The sequence below is a fragment of the Podospora pseudopauciseta genome, chromosome 4 (assembly GCF_035222475.1).
Source record: "Podospora pseudopauciseta strain CBS 411.78 chromosome 4, whole genome shotgun sequence".
Classification (NCBI taxonomy): Eukaryota; Fungi; Ascomycota; class Sordariomycetes; order Sordariales; family Podosporaceae; genus Podospora; species Podospora pseudopauciseta.
Window position 1 is genome coordinate 3,259,860 of NC_085894.1, and position 23,413 is coordinate 3,283,272.

Consider the following 23,413-nt stretch of genomic DNA (forward strand, 5'->3'; position numbering starts at 1 on the left):
CACCAGAAATGAACAAGATCGGCCGGTTCTCCCCCGAATCCGAGTCTTTGCCTATCGGTGGTTTTACTCATCCTCAAACAGCAATGCAATAGACACAGCATTGTGCACATGACCCCTTTTTTGCAGGACGTTTTGCCCCTCGGTAAGGCCTGTACCGCTCTACTCGGAGGCGAGACACCCGGACTATGGAACACAGACGACCTAAGGTACAACAAAACACGGGAACGGCAACATCACATTCTCCTTTTTTACACCTACAGCGATCCATTCCGCCCCAGGCTCTGCATATATATAGATTACGTGCTGTTGTATAAGCGAGGGCAACTGCCATTTATTACTCGACTCCCGACTTTCCCATATTGTGTTTGCGGATCTAACCCAAGCAACGTGATCGCCGGATAGAGAGTCACACTTGTGGAAAACAGCCGAGAGAAAATAAGGTGGAAAATCCGGGGTAAAATTAAAACCATCAAACCATAGCCAAGACTCTTCAAAAAGCTGTCAGCTGCCACACACTTGTATTTCTCAGGGTCTACGGATATCAGGGTCCAGCTTCCAAGCCCCGAAGAAAAAAGCCGGAACTAACTCCCGACCTTCCTACCGTAGGCATCGTGACTTACACAGCCGTTGCCTGGATGACTTTTGCGCGGCGGCGGTACCTTAAGGGTCTGCCAAAGGGTCCATCCACCAGCGGTAAACGGGGAAGTCTAGTCTATCCGTTTCTTGTCTCAGTTCCCACACCCTTTTGTCGGGTGCTCGGGTGAGTGTTGACCCTGAAGACCCTGAATATACCGTCGTGTGGACCCTTTGAACTGCTAGATAGGAAATGTCAAAAGGTCACAAGTTCATGTAGTTTTACCGCCAAGACCGAGACTTTCCATCAGTGGTCTCCTAGGAGGGCGACTGAGACACCGATACGCATGGCTTACACCCTCCTCTCTACTTTACCGAAACTAGCTCTGCCATGAGAGCTGTGATGAACTTGTAAATAGGTAGTTCTGAGTAGCATCACACAGCGTAAACGACAGGGCTGCAGTGAACAAACCAAACCCCCCCCTTCCCCCCCCCCCCCCAGAATAGAATCATTTCTCCATCACGAGGCCTTGAATTTCATCTGTTTTGGTTCACTGCTCCGGCGCCAGTGACAGTGACAGCACGTTGTCATAAGCGCCGGCTATTCTCACCCATTCGTAGCTTCAACGGCTACCCAACGGCCACGCATTACAAAAAGCCGAACTGTTCACGCGAAGCTCGGCGGCTGCACCGCTCATCCGTAAAAACTGCAAACGGTATCTTTTTTTGTGTTTCGGAGCTGAGTTGGAAAAGAGTTTGAGCTGAGTTAAGCCACAGGTACCAGTGAAACTCAGCCCCTGGTGTCGTTGGCCTGCTGACCTCAGGTTTTGTGGCTCAAAGTTGCTTGGCCAATCCAATTGAGTCTTTACATCAAAGACTCAAAGGAATAGTTTTAGACAGAGGGGCTGACATGACTGTGGAGGTAAGAGGATTGTCGGCGTGGCATTGAGCCAGTTGGGTTGATGACGAGATATTTCTGATGATGGACTGTTGATCCACGACGAATGATCGTCGAGATAGTTGACAAAGTTGTTGTTCAGACCGGAAATGAGAGAGACTTACTGACCGTTTTGGCAACTCCACCAAACTTACCCATCACGAATTCCAATTCTGCTTCCGTTCCAACAGGCTGCTAATTGATCAGCTAAATTAAACAATAAATCTCAGCCTCTTGTTTGTGTTCGTCATCGTGGATTCTCTCCACCACCAGCAGGCAAGACATCGTCATGGCATCAACAATCCCAACCCCACCGGCCCCGTCAGTAAGGGTGTTTCCTACCTTAGTCTGCAGGCAAGAGGTGGTTGAACAAGTGAGGGCATCCACACCAAGACGGGTCCAACATGCGGACCTAGAAAAAAACACGTCCCGGTAGCATGACACCTTCTCACGGGGCTATGTACAACAACAACAACAACAACAACAACAACAACAACAACAACAGCAAGTGCTGTTTCCTCCTCGCCTCACGTGGGCTAGATGGAGGACACCCATTTGATCACCCCCTCCTCCCATTCTCGCCATGGCCGCCACAGCACGACATCGACTACGGAGTTGTTGAAATAAACCGGTTCTGCCCGTCAAATTGAAAGAAACAACATTGAGAGAAAGAGGGGCAGGGCAGCTCCGCTTTCAGGCTCTCTCGGCTTATATCGGTCAGGCTCCTCTGCAATACATATGCAACTCTCGCGATGCCTGCCTACACGCGGGATAGTGTTGATAATAATAAAGACAGCAGTTAGAAACACGTAAACATAATCCAAGCATGGAGGTCGTGGGGGGGAGGGGGGCTCATGAAAAAAGAAGTCAGGCGGACTCGCAGAGAAACTCTTTTCATCAGCGGGCATCCGGGCCTGTGAGAGGCCTTCAATGAGCGGGGGGGAGGGTTCCGGCGAAGGCGGGGTTGACGGCCGGGCGGGGCGGGAGGGGTAGAGGTAGAGGTAAGGCGCTGCTGCGGTGGGATTCCATTTCTCGGTTTGTTTGTGTCCCTCAGGGTTGTCCCTGTCGGCCCGTTGTATCAGGAGGGAAGCAGGGAAAAAGCTTTTGTTACCAGAGATCGTGTGGTCACAAGGTTGCGACTTGTGAGCTGGCAAAGGCCCAACGTGCAAGGAAAACCCCTCGGACAAGGAAAGACTGGTTTTGGCAGGAGGAGTTTGGACGAGACGGTTAGGTAAGATTGTAAGGCAGGAGCGCGGGACGGCGGCATGGCATTAGGGGATTTATTTGAGCGTCAGAAGCCTGGTTTCCAATCGACATTGCCAGCGCGCGAAACGCCAGTCGAAAAGCTTGAGTGCTGCGAATCGCATCAATCATGTCGAGTGTGTGGCTATTCGTTCATGTGACTCGCCAAGCTGGGGTCTAGATCTGGGGTAAAATGCGGCGCAGTCAAGCACTCGGCAGCGCCACACCCGCATCGCCCGAACTCCTCCCGAGTTATCGCCAAGGCCCACCAGCCACATGACCGACAGACAGGCACGTGGACGCTGTGGATCATTCATGCTGTTCAATGCCTTTCGAACCTCAACTCAACAGGCTGCCGTTCGGAGCTTCCGTTCATGTCCACCTGGCCATCACAATTCAGGACAGCGGCATGTTTGAGTCCTATACCAAAAGCAGAAGGCTCGACACAGACTTCCCTCAACCTCCGAGGCTGACAAAAGCCTCAATTTCTGCTGGCCGGGGGAAGAAAACCCTTCAAAAAACTCTGCTAGCCTCGCGAACGGGGCCGTTTCTTGCATCGTGAACATGGGTCGGCACTAGGCAGTCGGGCCGTGGCAGGTGGAGAGACAGAGGCAAGCACAGCATTTAGCATTGCATCGCACGCCAGCCCGGGGGGCACAAAGGTCCACCAGATGGGGAAGAGCAAAATCCTAAAGGTGAGGAATGCTAATTGCACCCGGGGGATTGGTGAAAATGCCACGGCGTAATTTACCAACGACCACCCGTGCCGGACAGAGAGACGGTGAGCCGGAGGCTTCATTACGGGACGACGGCGGTAAAAAGGAATATAACGGCGACGGCGCGGCGATGACGACTACGATAATGCCCATTGCCCGGGATCAAGTACAACTCCACTTGTTCTGGAAAACCCAAACCCGATTTCAAATCCCTTCTTCCTAGCTCATCAGGATAATATCAACATCAATTTTTAACAAAGTATCGTATACCTAGGCAATTCAACCGGTCGACCACGTGCCGGTTAATTTACCTCGTTGAAGCTATAACCTCCGGCAATGACTGACAGCTGCGATGCGAGGCTGATGAACAAGAGACATGACATGGATGAAAATAACCGTCGGGACGGCACTGCGAGGCTAGCTACGTACGACATCATACGGCCGGTTGAGGAGTGTTATTTTTTTTCTCACTCGTTTATTTTAGCTGCTGCGGATAGGTAGCGGATGCGAGTCTGTCGTGAGTCCTGCAGTTGCTGCAATGCAACGGCCGCTATTGAAGTCTCTTGCACTTTGATGGTGAAACGGTGACCGCTCTTTCACTTACTCAACTTTCCAAGCCCATCTCACAGACGCACCGAGGTATCGCCTATCTGGATGGAGCCTCACCAGGACACTCGATTTCGCAAGGCTGAGGAGTTCCCAACAACAGGTTCCAACATCTCATTGACCTTGAATACCTTATATCCCCCCATCACCAACAGAATGGTCAATCGCACTCGCTTACCCTCCACCTCGGGTTTCGGTTCTGCGCAAACGACAGCTCGCTTCTGCTGCTGCCACCCACGGATTCGGGATTTTTTCTTTTGCTCTTCCTCGGCTGGAAGGACCGATATACCTGAAAATAAGGCTCATGCAAAAATTTACCTCGAACGCAAATGTAACCCTGAGACTGAATTCCCTACAGTGCATCCTTGGGGGTAGGTTTCGGAGCTTTATTATGATAAGGTGGTATCCGTTCCCTGGTAGGTCCTCCAAGCGATCCAGACACGAGCGACCGTTGCCCAGGGCTGAGAGGAGGTTTGACGATGTCACTGTCAAAACCGATGAAGACCCTTCGGAGGGAGGAAGGAAGGAAGTGGTGGATGTGGCCTTTGGTGAGCGGGAGGGACTCCTGACGATGAATGAGTGTTGATATTGGGGGTTGGTATTTTTTTGCTTGGCGTGAATGATTAACCAGCTCACCGTTTTTGGGTGAGTATTAACGGTTTTCTCCACACAGGTGGTTCGGCTTTTGGTGGAGACGTAACGTCACTGATCAACGAAACGGTACATACACTTTGCGATATGCACAACATTTTGTCGACTTTTCTGATCACCGCTTTTTTTTGTATCGTCATTGAAAACTGGAAAAGGTCTAAGGAACAGTGCAAGATCGGCAAAGACTGCCAAGTTTATGAGTTGATGTTTGGGCAAAGGGGTGATCTCTCGTGGTGACCTGGTGGCAGTGAACGAGACAGGCTTCACTCACTGCCATGCCGTCACCGTCTACTATCAATTGAGATGGTCTCGGGGAGAGTCTCGGTCGTATACACCAACATATGTCTAAGTCTCGCTAATCGTGAATATCAGCGCAGGGAGGAGATGTTCCGCAAAAAAAAAAAAAAAAAAAAAAAAAGGAAGAGCTACCCGTGGTTTTGTTTTGAACATCCCAGATTTTTGCAAAATCTGATATCATATATCCCCGCGCTATGATGATGTAAGGGAGACCAAGACAGTCCACTGTATGTGTCTCTCCATCTGTATGATTCACCTTTTGACGCGCCCCTGCTTTTTCTGCGTTTTTGATAGACATCAAAACTCCAACCAACGGGAGACTGGCAACCGTTCATCATTATGCGGGGAGGGTAAGTCGATCGTTTTCGGGGTCCCATTTGACAGTCCGCTGCGGGGAGCGGGGAAGGAAGATGGCGGCTCCGGGGTTCTCGGAATGGGCAGGGCCAGCTTTCTTTCCTCGGGAGTTCGGTTAGATGGGAGCTTAAAAGCTCGGTATACAACGCCGCTACTACTCGGCAGCCATTTACTAGTTATTCCGAATTTGGGTCATGGTTGCGAAAAGCAAACAGTACCTACATTTTTATCGAGGGCTGCGGTGGGAAATTTAATGACCTCGGAGGGGGTAGCTGCATGACGAGAAACAAAGAAAAAAAAAGGACAGGTCTTACAGATCGTCGAACGGCGTGATCTATCCGATGTAGGTGGCCGGATTTAGAGTGCATTCCAGCCAGCCCTCGACGATTTTGAGAACAGGAGGTTGATGTAGACCCAACTACTCGGTCATTGGCATCTCTCCCAAGTACGTATTGAGTGCAACACACTACCAATGCATAGTCCTGCAATTAACCTGTATGTCAGCAAGCAAGCAAGCAAATCAATCACCAACTAGCCGTAGTAGTACTTACTAGCAGCCTCGAGAGGCTGCATAAGAGGGAGGGCAACTGCGGCGTCCGCATGTTGTCTCATCCCCTGTTCTTGATATAGCCGCATTGGCACACCCTCCCATGGTTACTCTCACGAGAAAGAAAATGTAGGTTTTATTTTGTCTCTGTCTGTTTGAGTGTGATGAGGGCACATGAAAAACGAGGGCAACGGTTGCCCACAGACTGTCTTGTATCGCGCCATGAGAAAACGAGGTCTAGATGTTGGTAGTGATAGGAGACCGTTTCGATTTACCAAAACGTGTTTCTTAGAGATCAGAGTCTGTGTTGTGAGACTGACATGAACTACCCAAGGGGTCTAGAATCTCGAAACAGAGGTCGAAACACGATCTGCGTTCGCAGGTTATAAGAGAGTGTTCTTATGATAGCTGTCAAAACCGGGAACAAAGCTGAGTCGAGAAAATGCTTGGTGTGCATAAAAGCAAGAAACGTGTGCCATCGTGTTCCGGGAACTTGGATGGGTGTGTCCTGCAAAGTTGAACCAATCTGCCGGCTTGGTGATCAATCTATCTGATGCAGGACTCGGCGCTGCAAGCAATTAAATTGATTTGCGATAGATGACTGCAGCCACCTACGACAAAATGCAACTCATGGAACCTGTGCCTGTTTGCCTGTCGACTCCTCGCCCGAGAAGCTACATCATGTCGTGACATCCGTACTCCGGCTCCGGTTTGTGGTTTATTTTCCAATCCATATCAGTTCTCACATTTATCTGACTTCAGCTGACAGGCGGGATATGTTTGAATCAAACCAACCGGCCGGGGAAGAATCCAGTTTTCCGGCGCGGACAGATCTCTGGGACGATCCGCAGCGAGCAAATCCAGGGGTTGGTCATCACACATCATCACAAATCATCACACTTCACATGTCTGCTTTGCGGCCCTTTTGCCCCTCTCTATGGTTGCAATCCCGAGTCAATGCCCTGCCGGCATGCTTGTGAGCATACCGAGTCCCGTTGGTGTCGACATGCGCGGCTTGCAAACTATTGTGGTGTCTGGTATCGAAAAACAAGGAACTGAACCTGTTTGATACTTGTCAATAATTCAGAGAGCTAATGATGGCGTGGTTCGATAGGGGAATAGGGTCATCCTAACCTGCCACCCACGTGCGCCGTTCCGTGGCATTGGGATACGGAATTGCCTCTCTTGGATCATTTCGGACACCGAAGGGGAGATAAAAAGGTCAGATGAAACTCGTGAGACTGGACCTTCCCTGTCGAGCCTGGTAGGGAGCGATAGAAGTCGAGAGATTGATGGCCATCACGGTCCAAGGTCCCCTCATGAGGCAGGTAACAGGTGTGGTTACAGAGGACGCCTGCGGGACCGGGGTGTTTTGAATGCGGGGGAAGTTCATTAAAACGTGGGGGTTCGAGGGGCAGCCATGTGCACGAAAACGCTCGCTCTGATTGGCCGGCGCATCCGGGGACGCAGGCTGACACTTCAGCAGTTCTCCTCAGAGCAGGTGACCGCTGCGAGCCGCAAGCGAACGGGAGCAGTCCGTGTGCACCCGAATTGCAATTCGCCACCAAGAGGGGAGAATGCAAAGACACAACATTCGACTGTCGTGAGCCGCGGTTTCTTTTGATGACCAGAAAGACAGCAAAGCCTGTTTGCTTCATCTTGGCTCATCGGCTGAGAAACCCAAGCTCTGCAAAGGAGAACATGGCAGAAACTGACATGTCCCATATGATATGAATATGGCCTGAGGGTTTTTGGTGCAACGCTGGGGTTTGATGGGGAGATCAGATTCGCTTGTCTAACCCGATTAGCGTCCCAGAGCTCCGGAGATTGAAGCTGCAACCGACACACAGGTGACGGACCCCCGCGTTGTAATAAAGGGAAAACCGGACTTGTTCCTGCGGTGGCCTCCGGCAGCAGCTTGTTGGAGTCTTGATATTGTTGCTTTTTTCTCTCTCCGGCTGCTTCATCCTAGCCTCCGCGAACCTAGCGCTCCCGGTTTTCATGAATTGGCCATCAGGGTCCTTGGTACCAGTACCTCTGTGATAGGGAATTTGTAGAGACAGGTGGTTTTCCTAGTCCGGCTGAAGTCGTTGAGAGACCTGTAACAAGACTATCGAAGAGGGACATTTACCTGATAGAAAGTACAGCGCAGATTTCTTGTTCTCAGCCACGCAAACATGGCGAGAAGGTTGGTTGGACAGATCCCATGGCCGTGTTCCCATCCCTTTCCCCATCATTGGTTGCAAAGCCACTTCAACATTTGCATCAACCAGCCCCTGTCTTGCGCATGTCACGAGGCTGAAAATCAGAATACCCTATTTTCAGGGAGCATATGCGCCCCGTTCCCAAGCCCACGACGTCGATATTACCAGGTTCCGTCAACCACTGCGCTGGAAGAATCTGGGGAAAGCGACGAGTGCTGATTGTGAGATAACAAGGGGGAAATTCGACCTGTTTTTGGCAAGAGAGAGTGGATGAACCACCCCCAAACTACCGGAACAGCAGGGCCGCTTCCGCTGACAGGGACCGTGGCGGCGGCACAGCTGCCTGTGAGCAAGAAGAGGTCTTGGCCACAGCATCTCTAACTCAGTTTTGGCAGTGATGAAGGCTGTTGTCAATCCTCGGCGTGGGGTGGTGCGCGTGTTGGCTCATGCGAAGGGGAGGAGCATGAAACCATTTCAGAGCTGGCAGAAGAAAGGTCAGATATCCCAAAAACAAATCTGAGAACTGCGAATCAATGCAAGACAAAAGACGCAATCTGTGCCTGGCGGTCCACCATCATCATACGCTGTGCCAGGTCAGGCCCAGACTGTGACTTCAGGCCGATGTTCGGGCTGTTGTTGGTAGCAGATGCTTCCAGGGTCCAGTCAGTATGTGATATCGTGGTGCCGAGGGGCTGGGGTCGTCAGATATCCCGTGCTTGGTGTTGCGATAGGAGGAGAGACGGGGCGCATATGAATTATGAGTGTCTGCCTGATGGTTTTTGAGAAGCGACGTGATATCGAGCCCCGCGCGAAATGCGTTCATCGCCTTGAACAGCTGGCGTGAGGGATTGGTTGCGACAATCGGAATGGGGCCCAGCGGGATCACGAGGCCCAGCGGGATGAAGGGGGCACAAAAGGAGAGCCAAGCCTGGAGCAAAAACACTCTGGAGGTGACCAAACACATCACCTGCCAGACCGACCACTCAGCGGTCGCCATCACAGGTCGTGTCAGCAAAACGAGAGTGATGCTGTCAAGGCTTGTCCTAACCGGCGAATTGGTCCTCTGGCCTCGCTATTCTGGTCTCTTGGAGCGCTTTCAACAACAGGCGTCACGGCGTGTGTTGATTTTCCACTGGCATTGAGCCTAGAAGTGAGCTTGGGGCTGCTGACTGATGGTGACGTCTTTGTGTCTGTAATTTGGGGAAATGCCATAGGCTGGGGACGGCGAATGGGCAATTCACGAGGCCGGCTCGTGATCACGGGTTGATCAACAACAGGCACGCTGGCGCGCCTCAGAAAGCCGTGGGCCGAATTGACTGGCGGACCAGCGACCCGCTGAGACGGCGGCTTCAGGTGAGCGCTGGTGGCGATTTGTGGGGAAAAAAGGCCTAGGCTTCCCCAGCCAGAGCACCTGACTTCTGGCTCGACAGACAGCAGGGCACCCGACGCAAGGCTCCCTCCTGACTGAACACTCTCGGAGGAAGATGGCCGTTTTGAGGACCTGGGAAGAGCTCAGATGGACGCAAATGTGAGCAACGGCAAAGCAAAACGTTTCTCATGAGCACAGCAAAAACAAGACGCTGCTGGCTTGAGCCGGCAGATTTCCCCGGGCGCTCTCTGTCTTGTCTTTTTCAGGGAATTGCTTCTCTTTTGGATGCTTGGCGCCATCTCAACGTGACCTCCATTCCTTTCCGGGTATTAGCTAAACCTTTTGGGAAAGTTACCATCTTCCCCTGGCAGAAGAACACCGTTTTGCGAAAACGCGCATGATCCCACACAAGCCGAGAGTGAGCCCGAACCCCACGGCAAGACAAACTGCCCAGAATGGTTAGCTTGAACTGCATAACGCTAAGCTATCTGGGGCACCATCTTCTTCATACTCTTGCCCCATAAGGATAAGTGTCAACCCACTCTAGCTCAAGGCTTTTCGGTCCGTTCGTGCGTGCGAATTGCACACTTATCCCTGAGTCCCGAGAAGCCAAAACCCCCTGCCCAGGTGTCAGAACTGCCCTCAAGAGTTCGTCAGAGCAAGCGTCCTGTCTGTCCCAGCAAGAATAGGTGGCCGCGTGTGCCCTTCATAGATCACAAGCTCATCCGTTTTCACAAGGGGCATCAAAGAAAAGGAAGAAAAGGAGGGCTTTTGCTGACAATAACGACGGCAGTTTTTGCGGGGAAAGAGTGACTTTTGGAAGAGAACCTGGAACCTTCAGGTGCCTTTTACCCCCCCCCCCTGCTTTCAGGTCCCTGTCGGTACGTCGGGAACTTGTTGTCTTGTACATGTACCGGCGACTGCGAGCGACAGGGATAAGGTACGCTGACAGGGGGGCTCTCTCAGGTCGTGGGTACCTGCCCAAGGCAATTGGTTTTATTCACCGCGCAATTGAAATCCACTTCCCACCCAACTCCCACGCACCCAGGGCCGATCCACCACCCGGCGTCCCTACAATTGTCTTTATTACATGAACATCCGCTCCCCACCACACACACCTCCCTTCCCTCTCCATCTCTGGTCTACCACCCGACCTTGAACCAACATCGTCGACATTCGATATTCGATCACCAGTAACAACTACCTGCTCTTCGAATCGAAGCTACAGTGTTACCGACGAACAAGACTTTCGCTGCGACTCACTCCATCAGTCGTCGCCGCACAGAAAAAGAGAAAACGTCGACGGGTCCACCAACAGTTTGAGCTGGAAGATCGACTAGGAGAAACAGACTTCGACTACAATCACCACAACCAGAGTTTCCAGACGTCCATCCGAGCCAATACGAGCAATCCGCCAGGTCTCGAACGTGCGCCGTTGGTGAAGAGCAGATCCCCAAAAACGTACGGATCGCTTCGAAAACCTTTGATTCCTTCAAATACGTGGGACCGACCTTCGCGATCAACCGTCGCGAATAATTTGCCACGATTCATCCTGACTGCACTGTAGAATCTGCTCGAGCACCCGAGCAGCCACAGCAGTCATCATGCCGCAGTCCTTAGAGATACCCGTCCTCACAGTGGACGCCAATGTCATTCACAAGGTGGACACCACCAAACCAGAGAACCTATTCAGCATGTGGACAGGTGAGTTTCTGACTCGACTCGGCTCTCTGCGGCCCAAGTCGTGCTAACACACTATCGCAGTTTTCGCCAGATGCCGTGACTCAGTTGCCCACGGCAGAAGACTAGAAAACCTCAGTTGGCGCCTCTGGAACAGAGAAACCTTTTGCTGCGAGAACGGTGAAGTTCTCGTCTCGTCCTCCGCCACAAGCCAACCCCGAGATATTCAATATCCTCGCGGCGCGAGCGATGAGGAGCTTCCGCAGCTCTCCGCCAGCGTCGACTCGGTCGCTGACGAAGAGGCCGTTGACCTTTCATCCGAGCAAGCCCCCTTGGACATTGTACGCCCAAGGATACTCAGACAGGATTCTTGCGCCAGCAGCCGTAGTCGAGGCCGTGAAAGGCACATCACTTCGGACGAGTTGGAGAAGATGGTCGTTCAAATCATGGATGGAAAGGCCCCTCTTCAACCCATTGAGTACACGCTCCCTGCATCGATCGAAGAGAAGCCATCGTGCCTACCCGACAGCGAACACTCCGGCTCCACCACCGACGAATCCCCCCAGACCTCCGAACAGAACACTCCTCATTCCCTGCCCTCAGAGCCCGAAAACACTCCCGAGGAGCCGGCAATGCAGACAATTGTGACCCGTGGCTTTTCCACCTCTCCGTTGCCTGCGTGCCGTATTACCTCGCCAGCCGCTTCTCCCGCTTCTCACAATGACGCCATCCCTCTTCCTACTGAGGCCCCAGCGCCCAAGTTTGTCCAGCCCAAGAAGCAAGCTGCGAGGTTTGCTCTTGGCGGTTCTGGGTCGTGCTCATCGGGCTCAGATAACTCCTACAGCCCCGAAAAGGTCGAGATCAGAAAGCAGGTCCCGGCCAAGTCCAAGATGTTCCAGCTTGGAGTTGCCTCGTCAGACGAGGATGGATCTCTCAAGGTCCCCGAAGTCCTCAACAGAGCCCCCTCCGTGATGAACGCGCACAAGAAGACTGCTTCCTTCAACAACGAGGTGGTTACCCAAACATTCGAGTCTTCTGCTATCAGTGACTCTGAGTCCGAGTATCTTGACGAGAGTGCAATTGATGATGATGAGGATGACTGGGAGGAGGACGAGTCGGCCGAGGAGAGTGGCAAGTCAAGCATGGAGGACAAGATCCACTTCAAGCGCGTTGACTCAACTGCCAACCTTACCTCAAGGCGATCTCTCCTCACTCTCGCTTTGGCGGGCAACAGCGGTCTTAGCCGTGCTCAAAAGTACTCCAATATTGCTTCGCAGTCTACCTCGGCCATCCCCCGCACTCGAGCCGCACTTAACGGACCATCCGTCGTCGCTTCCCCGAATGACTCGGATGACGCGCCACTCATGATGAAGAACAGGGGCCCTTCTCGCGCCCCCCCAATGCGCCCGATCACCGAGATTCCTCGGTCCCAAGCTCAGCCCATCAACACAATGGCCATGGGGATGCACCATCAGGCCGCCTTCTCCCCGCGCACCACTCGGCGCAACATGCTGGCTACCGAGCTCACAGAGTCTCTCCGAAGAAACCTTCTCCACGAACGGTCGCAAAAAACGTCGACTGCTAATGCCGTCCTTAAGCGACGCCACACTTCCCACGATGTTGCCAATCTCAAGCAATATCCAGAACGTCCTTACATGAAGAAGGACAACGAGACCAACAACCGGGTCTGGGACGACCAAGTCTTCGACAAGAACGCCTTCACCGGCTACCATGCTCAAGGCTGGTAAACACCCACCGGCCAAACACATCAACCACGACATATAACCCATCATCGCACATAACACACACGTCTTTACTTTTAAGATACCCAGGGAGGCAGCAACCGTGGCATCTGGCAAGCGGTCATGCTGTCGTGTATTATTTTTTGATTCGAGCATTTGCGAAAGCGGCTACGGTTTTACGACACATCATGCATGAATCGGAAGGCGTTTTGCAGTTTAATGGGCATCTTTTCGTTCCGGCATTGCATTCATCAATTCGACCCCTTAATATCTGGGAGGTGGGAAAGGGGAAACTAATTTGGGGGTCGAATGGTCTTGGGCTTGGCGTGGCTATGGTTTTTGACCGATGTTTACAATGGATGGCATCACTGCCCTCGAGCTCTCTTTGGTTGGGAGAGCTTTTCTGCTTTTCATCATTGTGCAAACATTTGAACCGGCGTTTTTTTTTTCTTATTTTTGGTTTTGGGGTCACATGATACCACGATCAGTCAGCATTGTTTTTTTCCCAACCTGATCGACTGTTTTTATCTTCTGTCATAGCAATTGGTCATGGGATTGGGCCATTGCAAGTTTTTTCTTTCTTCACATGCACACACAACACACCACGCATCAAAAAAAAAATCAAAAAAAAAAGAGGAGCAACGAAAAAGGGTCGGACGGACTGGCGGTGGACTTTAGGTGGGCGGGGGTGTATGTACGTTATGGCTGAGCCGGATCGGACCCTTCTCCTGGTGGTGGTGGTGGTGGCGGTTGGCAAAGTTGTGTGGGGCACGCAGAGCTAGCAAGGAGGAAGGGGTGGTGGGTGATGGTGACAAAAAAGAATTGCGTGTTGCAAAACAATGCGGGCTAAATGGATGGAGGGAGATGGGGGGGAAAGAATAGGAAACTAAATTCCTTGATTATGAAAAGGAAAATGGAACAAAAAAAACAGAAAATTAACTCAAAAAGAACAGAACAAAACAAAATGAAAATTATTATGACAACTAGTTGTGCTTATTGCTTGATTGTGACTGCTGCTGTGATTTGATGATCCTTTAAGAAGCGGTATTGTGTGTCACCTTATCCTAGGTCCGGGAACATACGGCACTGTCAAATGTCAACAACGTCTTGGTGGTGCATGGCATGATGAAAATGCGGGGAAGTGTAGTGTCTGTTCCATGATGAGAGGGGCGCCATGATCCACGTTTTTCCAATCTTGAAGCCTGGGAAAAGCATGTGAAATTCCATTTTACATGGACTTTTACACATAACATGTCTCTGGTACCTAATGTCTTTTGACAACTTGACATTTGACATTTGGCACGATGCGGGGGAAGGCTTCGACGGGGAAAGAAGGGGGTGTTCGAGAACGCCTCCCGTGGTGGTGGGTGTAGTGGTACGATGTTTCTTTGCTGTGGTCACAGTGTGTACAAATGGGCGATGTTTTGTTTGTGAGTTTCAAAAGAGGGTTGCCTTTTGCATTGATGAGGACTCGTGATAAAGAGATTCCATATCTTGTGATGGGCACGTAGTTGTGATGAAGATAGGGGAGCGTGTGAGTTAGTTTAACGGCTCGTAGGTAGGCAGGTAGGTAGGTCTCCGTTTTATCCCGGTATATTCTCATTGTGTTTTTCGAACTTCAGATGGTCGTCGGTCTGCTGCTAAGCAGGCTGCGTCATGTTTCGTGAAAGTTTTGACATGTGAAGCTCTTGTTTCTTTCTCTCTCCCACGAAGGGGTGGCTGTCTGCTGCAACTTAGTAACCGTTTCCTTCCTGTCACGGGGAAAGAAAAAGAAGCTTTTTCTTTGTTTCTTCACGGATCCTCCACAAAACCAGTTGCTTACCTATATCAAGGACCACGTGTATTTGTGGTGGACTTTAGGTGAACAAAGGAATCAAGCCTTGGGATGGGGGATGCCGCCTCGATCAGGGTCTTGAGATCTGATTGCCCTAGGCTTTTGGGCTTGTCCAATGACAAGTTTCTGAGATCTGGACAGCCAGTGGCCATGCTCTGGATCTTGGCCTCGGAATATCTTGACCATTTTGCGAGGATTATTATGTGCCGTTGCTTTGATATGAATCTCTAAATCCGTACACCAACCTCGAATGGTACAAACCATGAATACAAATAAATTACTCGGACACCTCCCCCTCCTACCCAACCCTTCCCCGGCATGGTGTGTGCAAATGTCACTTTACCAGGGGCGTCGTTAATTCTTCCCACGACAGGTACTTCGGTACCTGCCTCCCTCCACCATCCAGTGGCTTTCAAGCTACGCGCACTACCGAACGGGTACGACTTTATCCCCTCCATTTTGCCGGTTGGTGAGGCTGCCAGCTGCTCCTCCCAAGGGTCCAGAACACCCCCCGTTCGAAAACTTCAGACCAGAAGCATATCTTTGTTGTCCAAAGGGGTGCGTTGCATTCATCTCCACTGCCGGGCAGTATACCCTCTCAATTGCTCGGTTTGGGAGAAACCCAAGATGATGAGAACTGATGAGAGTGTATTGCTGAGTTGTCCAGAGCCTTAGGGTAGTAGAATAGGCATTGAAAAACCCTGCGGTACTACCTGAATGCGAGGGCGGGTGGTACCCTACCAACCGTTTGAGCGCATCTCCCCGGGGTCTAGAATTCTGGGTTGCCGGCGTGAAGAAGTGAAGCCCGGAGGCGGCGGCGGAGGGTGCCTTGCCATGCCCACGTTTTCGGTCATTGTCCATGCCTGGCTGTCCTTATTGTTTACCCCGGAATGTGGCGGTCTTTGATCCATGGTTTGCAACATCTCCCGGCCGTTGTCTTTCAGGGGCACCGGGCCGTGGAGGTCAGTGGAAGAAACGCCAGTTCAACCATTGTTGTTTGCAAAGGTGTCAAAAAGGGGAGGGGTCGGGGTAGCGCTGAGAAGAGGTCATGAGGTTATGAGAGATTTTGAAGAATGTCAATGCATGCAGGCTCGCCAGGAATCTGATGAGACTAGGCCCAATTGTCAGTTGGGCAGAGGTGAGGGTGGATATGATATATGCGGCACAAGAGCAAACGCGATCCCGAGACATACATTGCTTGCTTGACCCACATTGAAGCGACGCCTCTATTGCCTGCACAACATACTCGCCGTCAGATCCACCTTGATCAAGAGCTCGCGGCTGCCGGTGTTTGCCGGTGTCGATAGACACCGTCTCAGCCTTTCTTTGTTGGTGATTTTGCGTGGCTGTTAGTGTGAGTGTGTATTATTTTTGTTACACAACCCATATAGGTAGGACCCCTGAATATCAACTTTGACGATGGCAGCGTAAGCACAGCGCGATGATGTCCGAGTGAAGTCTGGGGTCAATCGGTCCACCGATCCGGGGTCTCCGGAGCCCCGCATCGGGCGGCTGCGGGGTGAACAGACAAGGCCACGAGGGTGCTCAAAGACTTTGAACCGGAAAGTCAAAGTACAATGGTGAAAGGCTGACAAAACGGACCTAGAAGCGGTAGAGCTTGCGGCGGTTATCGTGTGTATGGGAAAACGGTACGAGTTACGAAAACAGGCAGCTATTGACGGAGATGTCGATGGCGGATGTTGAAGGCAGTAGCTAAAGGTGGGGCCAATGGGAGACAGCATTTTGAATAAGCCCCATTGTTCACCCGTTTGGTTACTTGCTGACATGGGACTTTCTTAGATGACTGATAATTTGGACTAGCTCCTAGCTAGACCTGCTATACCTAAGGCCTGCGCCTATTTGCGATTTTCAAATTTTTATTTTTCAATTAATATTTTTTTAATTTATTTATAGATGCCTAGGCTACATACTACTAATATATATCTTAAGCGTTACTTAATTAATTATAACGTAGTTTAAAAATTTAGGCATAAAATAACTAATATAACTGAAGTTATAATATTAATTAAGTTAAGGGATTTCATAAGTACGTATATCTAAGTAATTTATTAAAATACAGCTTTTATTTATAGATTTATAGTATATCTGAGCTTTGTAAAATGCAGGGCCTTAGAGGCAATATAATAGCTTAGGTCAGCAGTGCTTAAGAACTACGGTTACCGGATCGGAATTCGGCTCCTTGAAGCAACCTAAAGTCCTAGAAAGCCGAGCGCTAAGGCTAGTTCCCTGCAACGGTCAAACGGTAGTGCAACGTAGCTTATAACGTAGCCTGTAACCTTATTTTAACTATCGTACTTAGCAGGCCTTTAAGCTCGGAAACGGAGTCAGCCTCGGGGAGCGAAAGGAGGACCGACGGCTTATAAGTCCTTTGCTTCATACTCTATTCATTGTGATATTTCTTAGCTTATAAGTTTAATTAATATACTAGTTTACTATATTTATTAGTGCTTCACAAGCCTATATTATAGTAATTACCTTATGTATATTACAGGGCGCCGTTCCTATAATCTACCTTCTTTCCGTACCTCGGCAACTATCGAATGCTGCAGTCAAAGTCTTTTTCGCCCTCAGTATACTACACCGATAGCTATTTAAGCCTATATTTTACAGGCTTTAATAGCATCTATTTTAATATAATTATTAAAATTAGTCGTTGTAAAGCCTATTTTACAGTGAGTTTACTGCTGTAATACTACGTGTTACGGTTTTGGGAATAGGTAATCGCAAAAAACCAATTAGGACTAGACTAGGCGATTAAGCGGAGCTTACAGTCTAGGTAAATAAAATAGACTAATAACGAACTAGGATTATTTAGAAGTGACTTCAACTAGTATCTCTTTTAGAGGTTCTGGATAAAGGTTTATTATAACGTGGCGTTAGTTAAGATAAAATTAGTGCTGGCAGCTAAGATATCTCGTATAGCACCTACCCGGCAACCCTACAAAGTATTTACTAATGCTATAAGCCTTTTTAAGGCCTTGCATCCAGCGCTACTATAAACCAAAATAGCTTAGATTTTATATTTACACTATTAAAGGCCCTATAAGTGCTCTGTAGAAGATGTGTCTCAATAAGCTTACGATTACCCGCATTTACAGTAGGCTAGTAGCTAAATTTTCTTTATTTTGTATAGGCGTGAGCACGTTTTTTAGCGAAACACAGCTAAATCATCGTCTTCTAAGTCGAACTCTAGCTTATTTACCTATTGTAATGTGCAAAGACTTTAGAGATATAAGGTAGTAGTTAAGTACGAACCCTACTATAGAGTTTTACGTTAGTATATAGCAATCTATTACTAAATTATAGAAGGTTACCCTCTATTACTTTATTATTACCGCGTCTATAATGCTGTGGCCCTAATACACTTAGTAGTGAGCTACAGATATTATATAAGCTATTTTTGCTGCACTATAGACACTGTAAGTGCATTTCGTTACAGGATTTTTAAGCTTATATATATATATGAAACATTGTGACAAACTTCTATCTAGAACTTCTGAAAGGTATACTGGTTAAAAGCACTTCTAAACAATTCTGGTTTAGTACATCTTAACAGTGTACAACAAATGGCTTGTCTCAATCACAATAATCTAGATACCAACGATTGTGACTTGTATTACATACTGTGGAACTATCTATCAACATCAGCTAGTTCCTCTGTATATATAGACCTTAATTCTCTAGGTACTTCCGTACCTAGCTTACCACGCTCACCTGCTGAGCTTACTGATCCAGCTCAGCTCTGCTAAGAGGCGAGCGCACCGTTGTCTTGCAGCTTCGACGTTATATTTTACTTGATTGGTCTCTACGGCCTGCTGCAGTCTCTACTCTGCCTTGCTATATAGTTGATCTATAACAAACAAAATTTTCAACAGTGATTATCTAGTAGGTTAATGATAAAGCTTTGCAATTATAAAGCCTTTAATAGTTCTCAAAAAAATATAAGAATCAAGTAGTTCTACGCTGTTAATTTATATATAAGTAAGTTAAAAGATTACTGTATTTCTAGATATGAATTGGACGTATTTTTAGCTATAGTTTTAATATATTTTTATGTTTTCAAATATTTTACCTAAGACAGTTAGACTACGCTGCGTAAAAGCCGCTATGCCTTGCTCCCTAGCTAGACTCAACTGGAGATTTTGATTTAACGGCACTGGAGGTGACGCTATCTGCTAGTCCGTTTCGATGCCAATTGTGGCAGAGCACTAAAATAGACGCCCAAAGCTGCGCTAATTTCACAATGTTCTCGTGCTGGAATCGCTAAACCCAAGAGACGCGGGGAAACTGGGAGACGCTACGGAGCTTTGCGGGGATGACACAGCCCTAAACTCGGTGAGAAGCCGGGAAGCTGAGCTTCTCTTGCATTCAACACATGAACACTGGAACAGTCGGTGAGCATCCCGTTTTTCGAGCAGCGCTTACCTACCGCTTGCCTGCATTATTCTCGGAAAGGGCGCAGATCTCAAGATCAGACAGATCTCGATGGAAGATGGGGGTCCCCGGCTCCGTGAGGACCACGTCAACACTATCATGACCAAGAGAGTTTGGTGTTGTAACCCCGTGATCGGAAGAGACTTGAGATGAGGTGTCGTAAAAAGAGCCCCAATGAGAATGAACGTCACGCCGTCATATCGACCAAGCTGGGACTGCCGCTGACGGCCTTGGTCTCGGTCTCATCCCACGTCTAAGACGCCTCGACGAGATTGTCGAAATACTTCGCATGATCGGGTGTTGTCCTCGGAGATGGATAGATAACGGTCCATCTTGAACAGTTTCAGAACGGGTTCCATGTGGATGGCGGGGATGAGATCCGCGAGAGACTCCAAAGGGAACAGGCAGGTTGTTGCAGGAGGCTTGCAGTGAGGCGGTATGTACATATTGATATCCCCAGCAATCAGAAAACCGGAATATTCTTTTTTGAAAAATGATTTATTCAAAATAACCATAAGAGCGAATGGAGACGGCAACAACGCATCAGGCCTTCGGTTGGATCGTAGCTTCCGCAGCAAGCACGCCTTCCATGCACGACAGCAGCAAGCCCCGCACGAAGCTGCATCGAGGCAGGAGCATTGCAGCAGCAATACAGGAGGCAGGAGGAGGCAGGAGGGGAGCTTTGCGGGAAGGAGGTGTCGAGTTGCATCACTCCCGCTGATAAGCCTTAACGACCCTGCCGTTGACTTGTTGCTGCCCGTCCCCGCCAGCCATCGTGTACAAATCATCGTGGCCCGTTTCTTCCTGCCCGCTCACCGACTTTTTTTCTGACTGCAATGCTGCATTTTTTTCATGTCTTGCCCCTCCGCTCGGCCAACTCTTCTCCTCCCCAGGCCATTCCGAGCCAAACAATGCTCACTGCCACGGTCATGGTGATATCCAGCTGGCCTGTCCTCTGCGAGCCATCTCGGATGCCAGCGTGGGGGATTTGTCATCGCCATCCGGAACACATCCACGGCCAACAGAAGCTTCACGGTTTTGGATCCTGTCCTCTGGTTCTCTCGCAGAGGAAGCTAAAGAAACTGCTGACAACAGGAATTGATCGACATCTTGCTTGCAGCATCTTCTTCGACGCCGTCTTGCAGCACATATGTATACTTGGCGCGCCTACTTCCATGGTCTGGTCCCGGATGTTTTGAATACACACTGTTTAGTCGGGAGTCCGAACTAAACCCTCTCTTACACCTCATTGGTCAACTTCCCACTCTCACCTCGACACACAACGAACCTACGGCCGAGAGACAGCGATAATAGGTATTCGCTTCCACATGGTCTGAATAACCGTTACGTACTGGTTCATCAAGATTGGGCACGGTGAGCAGGTTGGGAGTCTCAAATCAATGTCCCAAAACGTCGACACACAGATTGGGCATCGTCTAAAATGGATGATGCAATCAACAAGGATTCAATATGCTCTGTTTGTCAAAGTTAACGGCTTGAACTCGGCCGGTCTGATGGGTCGGCCCTTTGTCGGTCATCGGCGTATCAAGGTGTAGTCAGGATTGGATCTTCTCCCCGCTCCGGTCAGCGTTTCAAACCTCGGTTAGGTCTCCGGCATCCATCCTGGAATCGGAACGGTAACCAACTCCGTGTTAGGAAGGCTTCTAGAAGAACTCGCCGTCCACACCACGTTTCTGACTTGGATGGGATACTCTTGACACATGAACATGAATAGTAGTTGGCCACGAGCGCCGAGGCTACCGTTCATTTTGACCCTGAAACGTCTTCCGCTACCCGCCCGCCACTGAGGAGACTGACTCGATGACAGGGCCACAACGGGCACGAGTTTGGTATTGAGGAAGAAGCCGTTTCACCTAGAGTCGATGACCAGAGTTGGGATGGCGACTGACTCGGTTCTTCTTGCTGCTGGGCAAACGAGACGCTGGGCATTGAGTGTACATCTAGCGATGTACACGGTACTTTGGGGCCCTCAGACGGGTTAATGGCGAGGTCAGGTCCACCGAAAGCACGACGTGGCGAGAGCTCAGAGCCCTTCTGAGACCACCAGTATCGCCCACGTGCTTGTCACAGTGGACGTTCGTCTGGACTCTTCCAGCCTCCATTACTGTAAAGGATGGCAACCTGACAGCACACACACCCTTTCTTCTGCCTCGGCCAAAGCTTGGCGAATGCCGGATGATGGAGCCAGGGCTGCACAGGGCCTGGGTTTACATCATGATTTTAGCAGTAAAGCTGTACACCCGGGAGTGTTAGGACATGGAGAGAACAAACCGGGGATGGAAAGCACCGTGCCAGTCTGTGTGTCTTTGCAGATTCCAGAGTGAAGGGGTGGGTCACCACGTGGTGTGCTTGAAGTCAAGTTGTCGGAGAGGTATGCAAGATCGTGGCTTTTTGCAGGGAAAAGGTAAGCTCGTGGGCTCTGGCTTCGCATCTGTTGTCTTTTGATGTCTTTCCTCGGAAGGGTTGAGTGGCCTCCAAATTTGGCATGTGGTCCAATGACCCTGCGGTTGATAAGACATTTATGTGTTGGACCAACTGACAGCCAGGGCTAGCCTCACTGGCACCTACAATCTGTTGTTTATTCTCATGGTGTTACTGGATGAGGTTCACAAAGACCAGGTAATGAACTTGAAGCGTCTCTCCAGTGAGAGATCTAATGGTAGTCTCCGAGGAAAGCTGTTTCAAGCTCTCCGCTTCATAACTTTGACATTCTGTGTGAGAAAATAAGATGATATCATGACGGCTAGTAATTTTCATCACCCGAGATCAATTCACTTTCAATTTTCGTTTTATGAACTTATCGCTTTATCTCTGACTTTATTGTTTTCTTGGTCAGAGCACTATGTCTTTTAATCGTGGAAACAGACACCAACGCAAGCCAACGGGACTCACGGCGGGCCGTAAGGGGTCTGGCTATCTATCTTCCTTCAGGCTTCTGGCCCTTGATGATGCGAAAACTCACGTGCAAGCGTCGACATGAGTGCAAGACCGGAAGCATGTGCTTCAGGTTTGCGGGTAAACGGGCCATCCAGGGTCGCGATGTTGAGGTAGGTAGCATATTGCCCGGTAGTCTGGAGCATTTGTTGGTGTGTATTCATGTTGTTTCCTGACTGTTCATTCTTCGGTACCAGACACTCTTGTGGCTGACCACCGAGTTACCGGGAGTTGGGCTTTTGCTCCATGATGAAGCCATGCTCTTCTTCACTCAGTTTGTGGTGGTGGCCCATCTTCACATGCCAAACTAGGCTGTGTTCTTCCATGGGGCGGCTTACGTACCTGAGCTGTCAAACCTGGCGCTGAATTAGCTATGCATTTCTCTCGCCTGGCTGGCTATGCATGAGCGCACGGATGGGGAGAATCATGGGGCAGGGGGTCGAGGGGTAGATCGGAGAGGCACGGCCAGCGTAATGACGTGCAGGGTCTGGTGGACGGGAAGAGTCGGAGGGTGTCGTTGGATGGGTGGTGCTCGGGCTTGCTTTGATGGAAGGAGTCGGCTTTTTCTGGGTTGGCTGGTGTTAGGAGAATGGGAGTGAAAGAAGCCGTCGGACTTGGATGAGGTTGGCATGTGGTTTACCTTGATGCCAATGGGAATGTTGTCCTCGCTTGAGACTACCTGGCCTAAGAGCTGTTGCGCAAAGAGTGAGGGAGAGTTGTAACAGACTATGTTATCTACGCTCGACCACACCATCTTTGCAAACCAGTGTTACGTCTCGGTGCTTCTAATCGTTACGCCCTAGCTTTGCCATAGTGTTGTCCTGACTTGCTTCAACATCGTCTCAGCTTGATCTAGATGTTATCCGAGACTGATCGCAAGCTTATAAAATTTACCTTCTATGCAAGAGAACAGATATATACAACCAAAGAGGGGAAAATATTGTGTACTTGTTCCAAGCAAATTTCATCTGAAAGGTTGTGGATAGATAATTCGCTGGTGCATTTGTTTTTGCCTCTTATGAAGATACCGCTACCCCTATTTATGCCCCCTTTTCGACTAAGTCTTGGCAGGATACATACGATGGCCGACATCACAAGTTGTAATGGGAAATAAGGACAACAAAAGACCTGACAGGTTGAAGAATGCGGAATATACGAGCTCTATTAACCTTCTTTCCCGTCATCGGGCGGAATACCTTAAGAGATGCTTAGTATCTTGGAGGCTCCTGCGCCGCACCAATACCGTGGTTG

The 23,413-nt window shown here is 49.8% G+C and overlaps 1 protein-coding gene across 1 annotated transcript; it reads left to right on the top strand.

Annotated features, from left to right (window-relative positions):
• Window positions 1-10,081: 10,081 nt before the first annotated feature.
• QC763_406470 (uncharacterized protein) lies at window positions 10,082-13,905 on the top strand. The gene is made up of 3 exons (XM_062912284.1): window positions 10,082-10,337; window positions 10,463-11,200; window positions 11,261-13,905. The coding sequence occupies exons 2-3, from the start codon at window positions 11,101-11,103 to the stop codon at window positions 12,922-12,924; spliced, it is 1,764 nt and encodes a 587-aa protein (XP_062766112.1). The 5' UTR covers window positions 10,082-10,337; window positions 10,463-11,100; the 3' UTR covers window positions 12,925-13,905.
• The last annotated feature ends 9,508 nt before the right edge of the window (window positions 13,906-23,413 follow it).

What these genes read in the sequence shown, in the direction of transcription:
- QC763_406470 (XM_062912284.1), top strand. Translation starts at nt 11,101, where the DNA reads ATGCCGCAGTCCTTAGAGATACCCGTCCTCACAGTGGACGCCAATGTC. An exon ending in CCTATTCAGCATGTGGACAG is followed by an intron (nt 11,201 to 11,260) that starts GTGAGTTTCTGA and finishes ACACTATCGCAG; the next exon opens with TTTTCGCCAGATGCCGTGAC.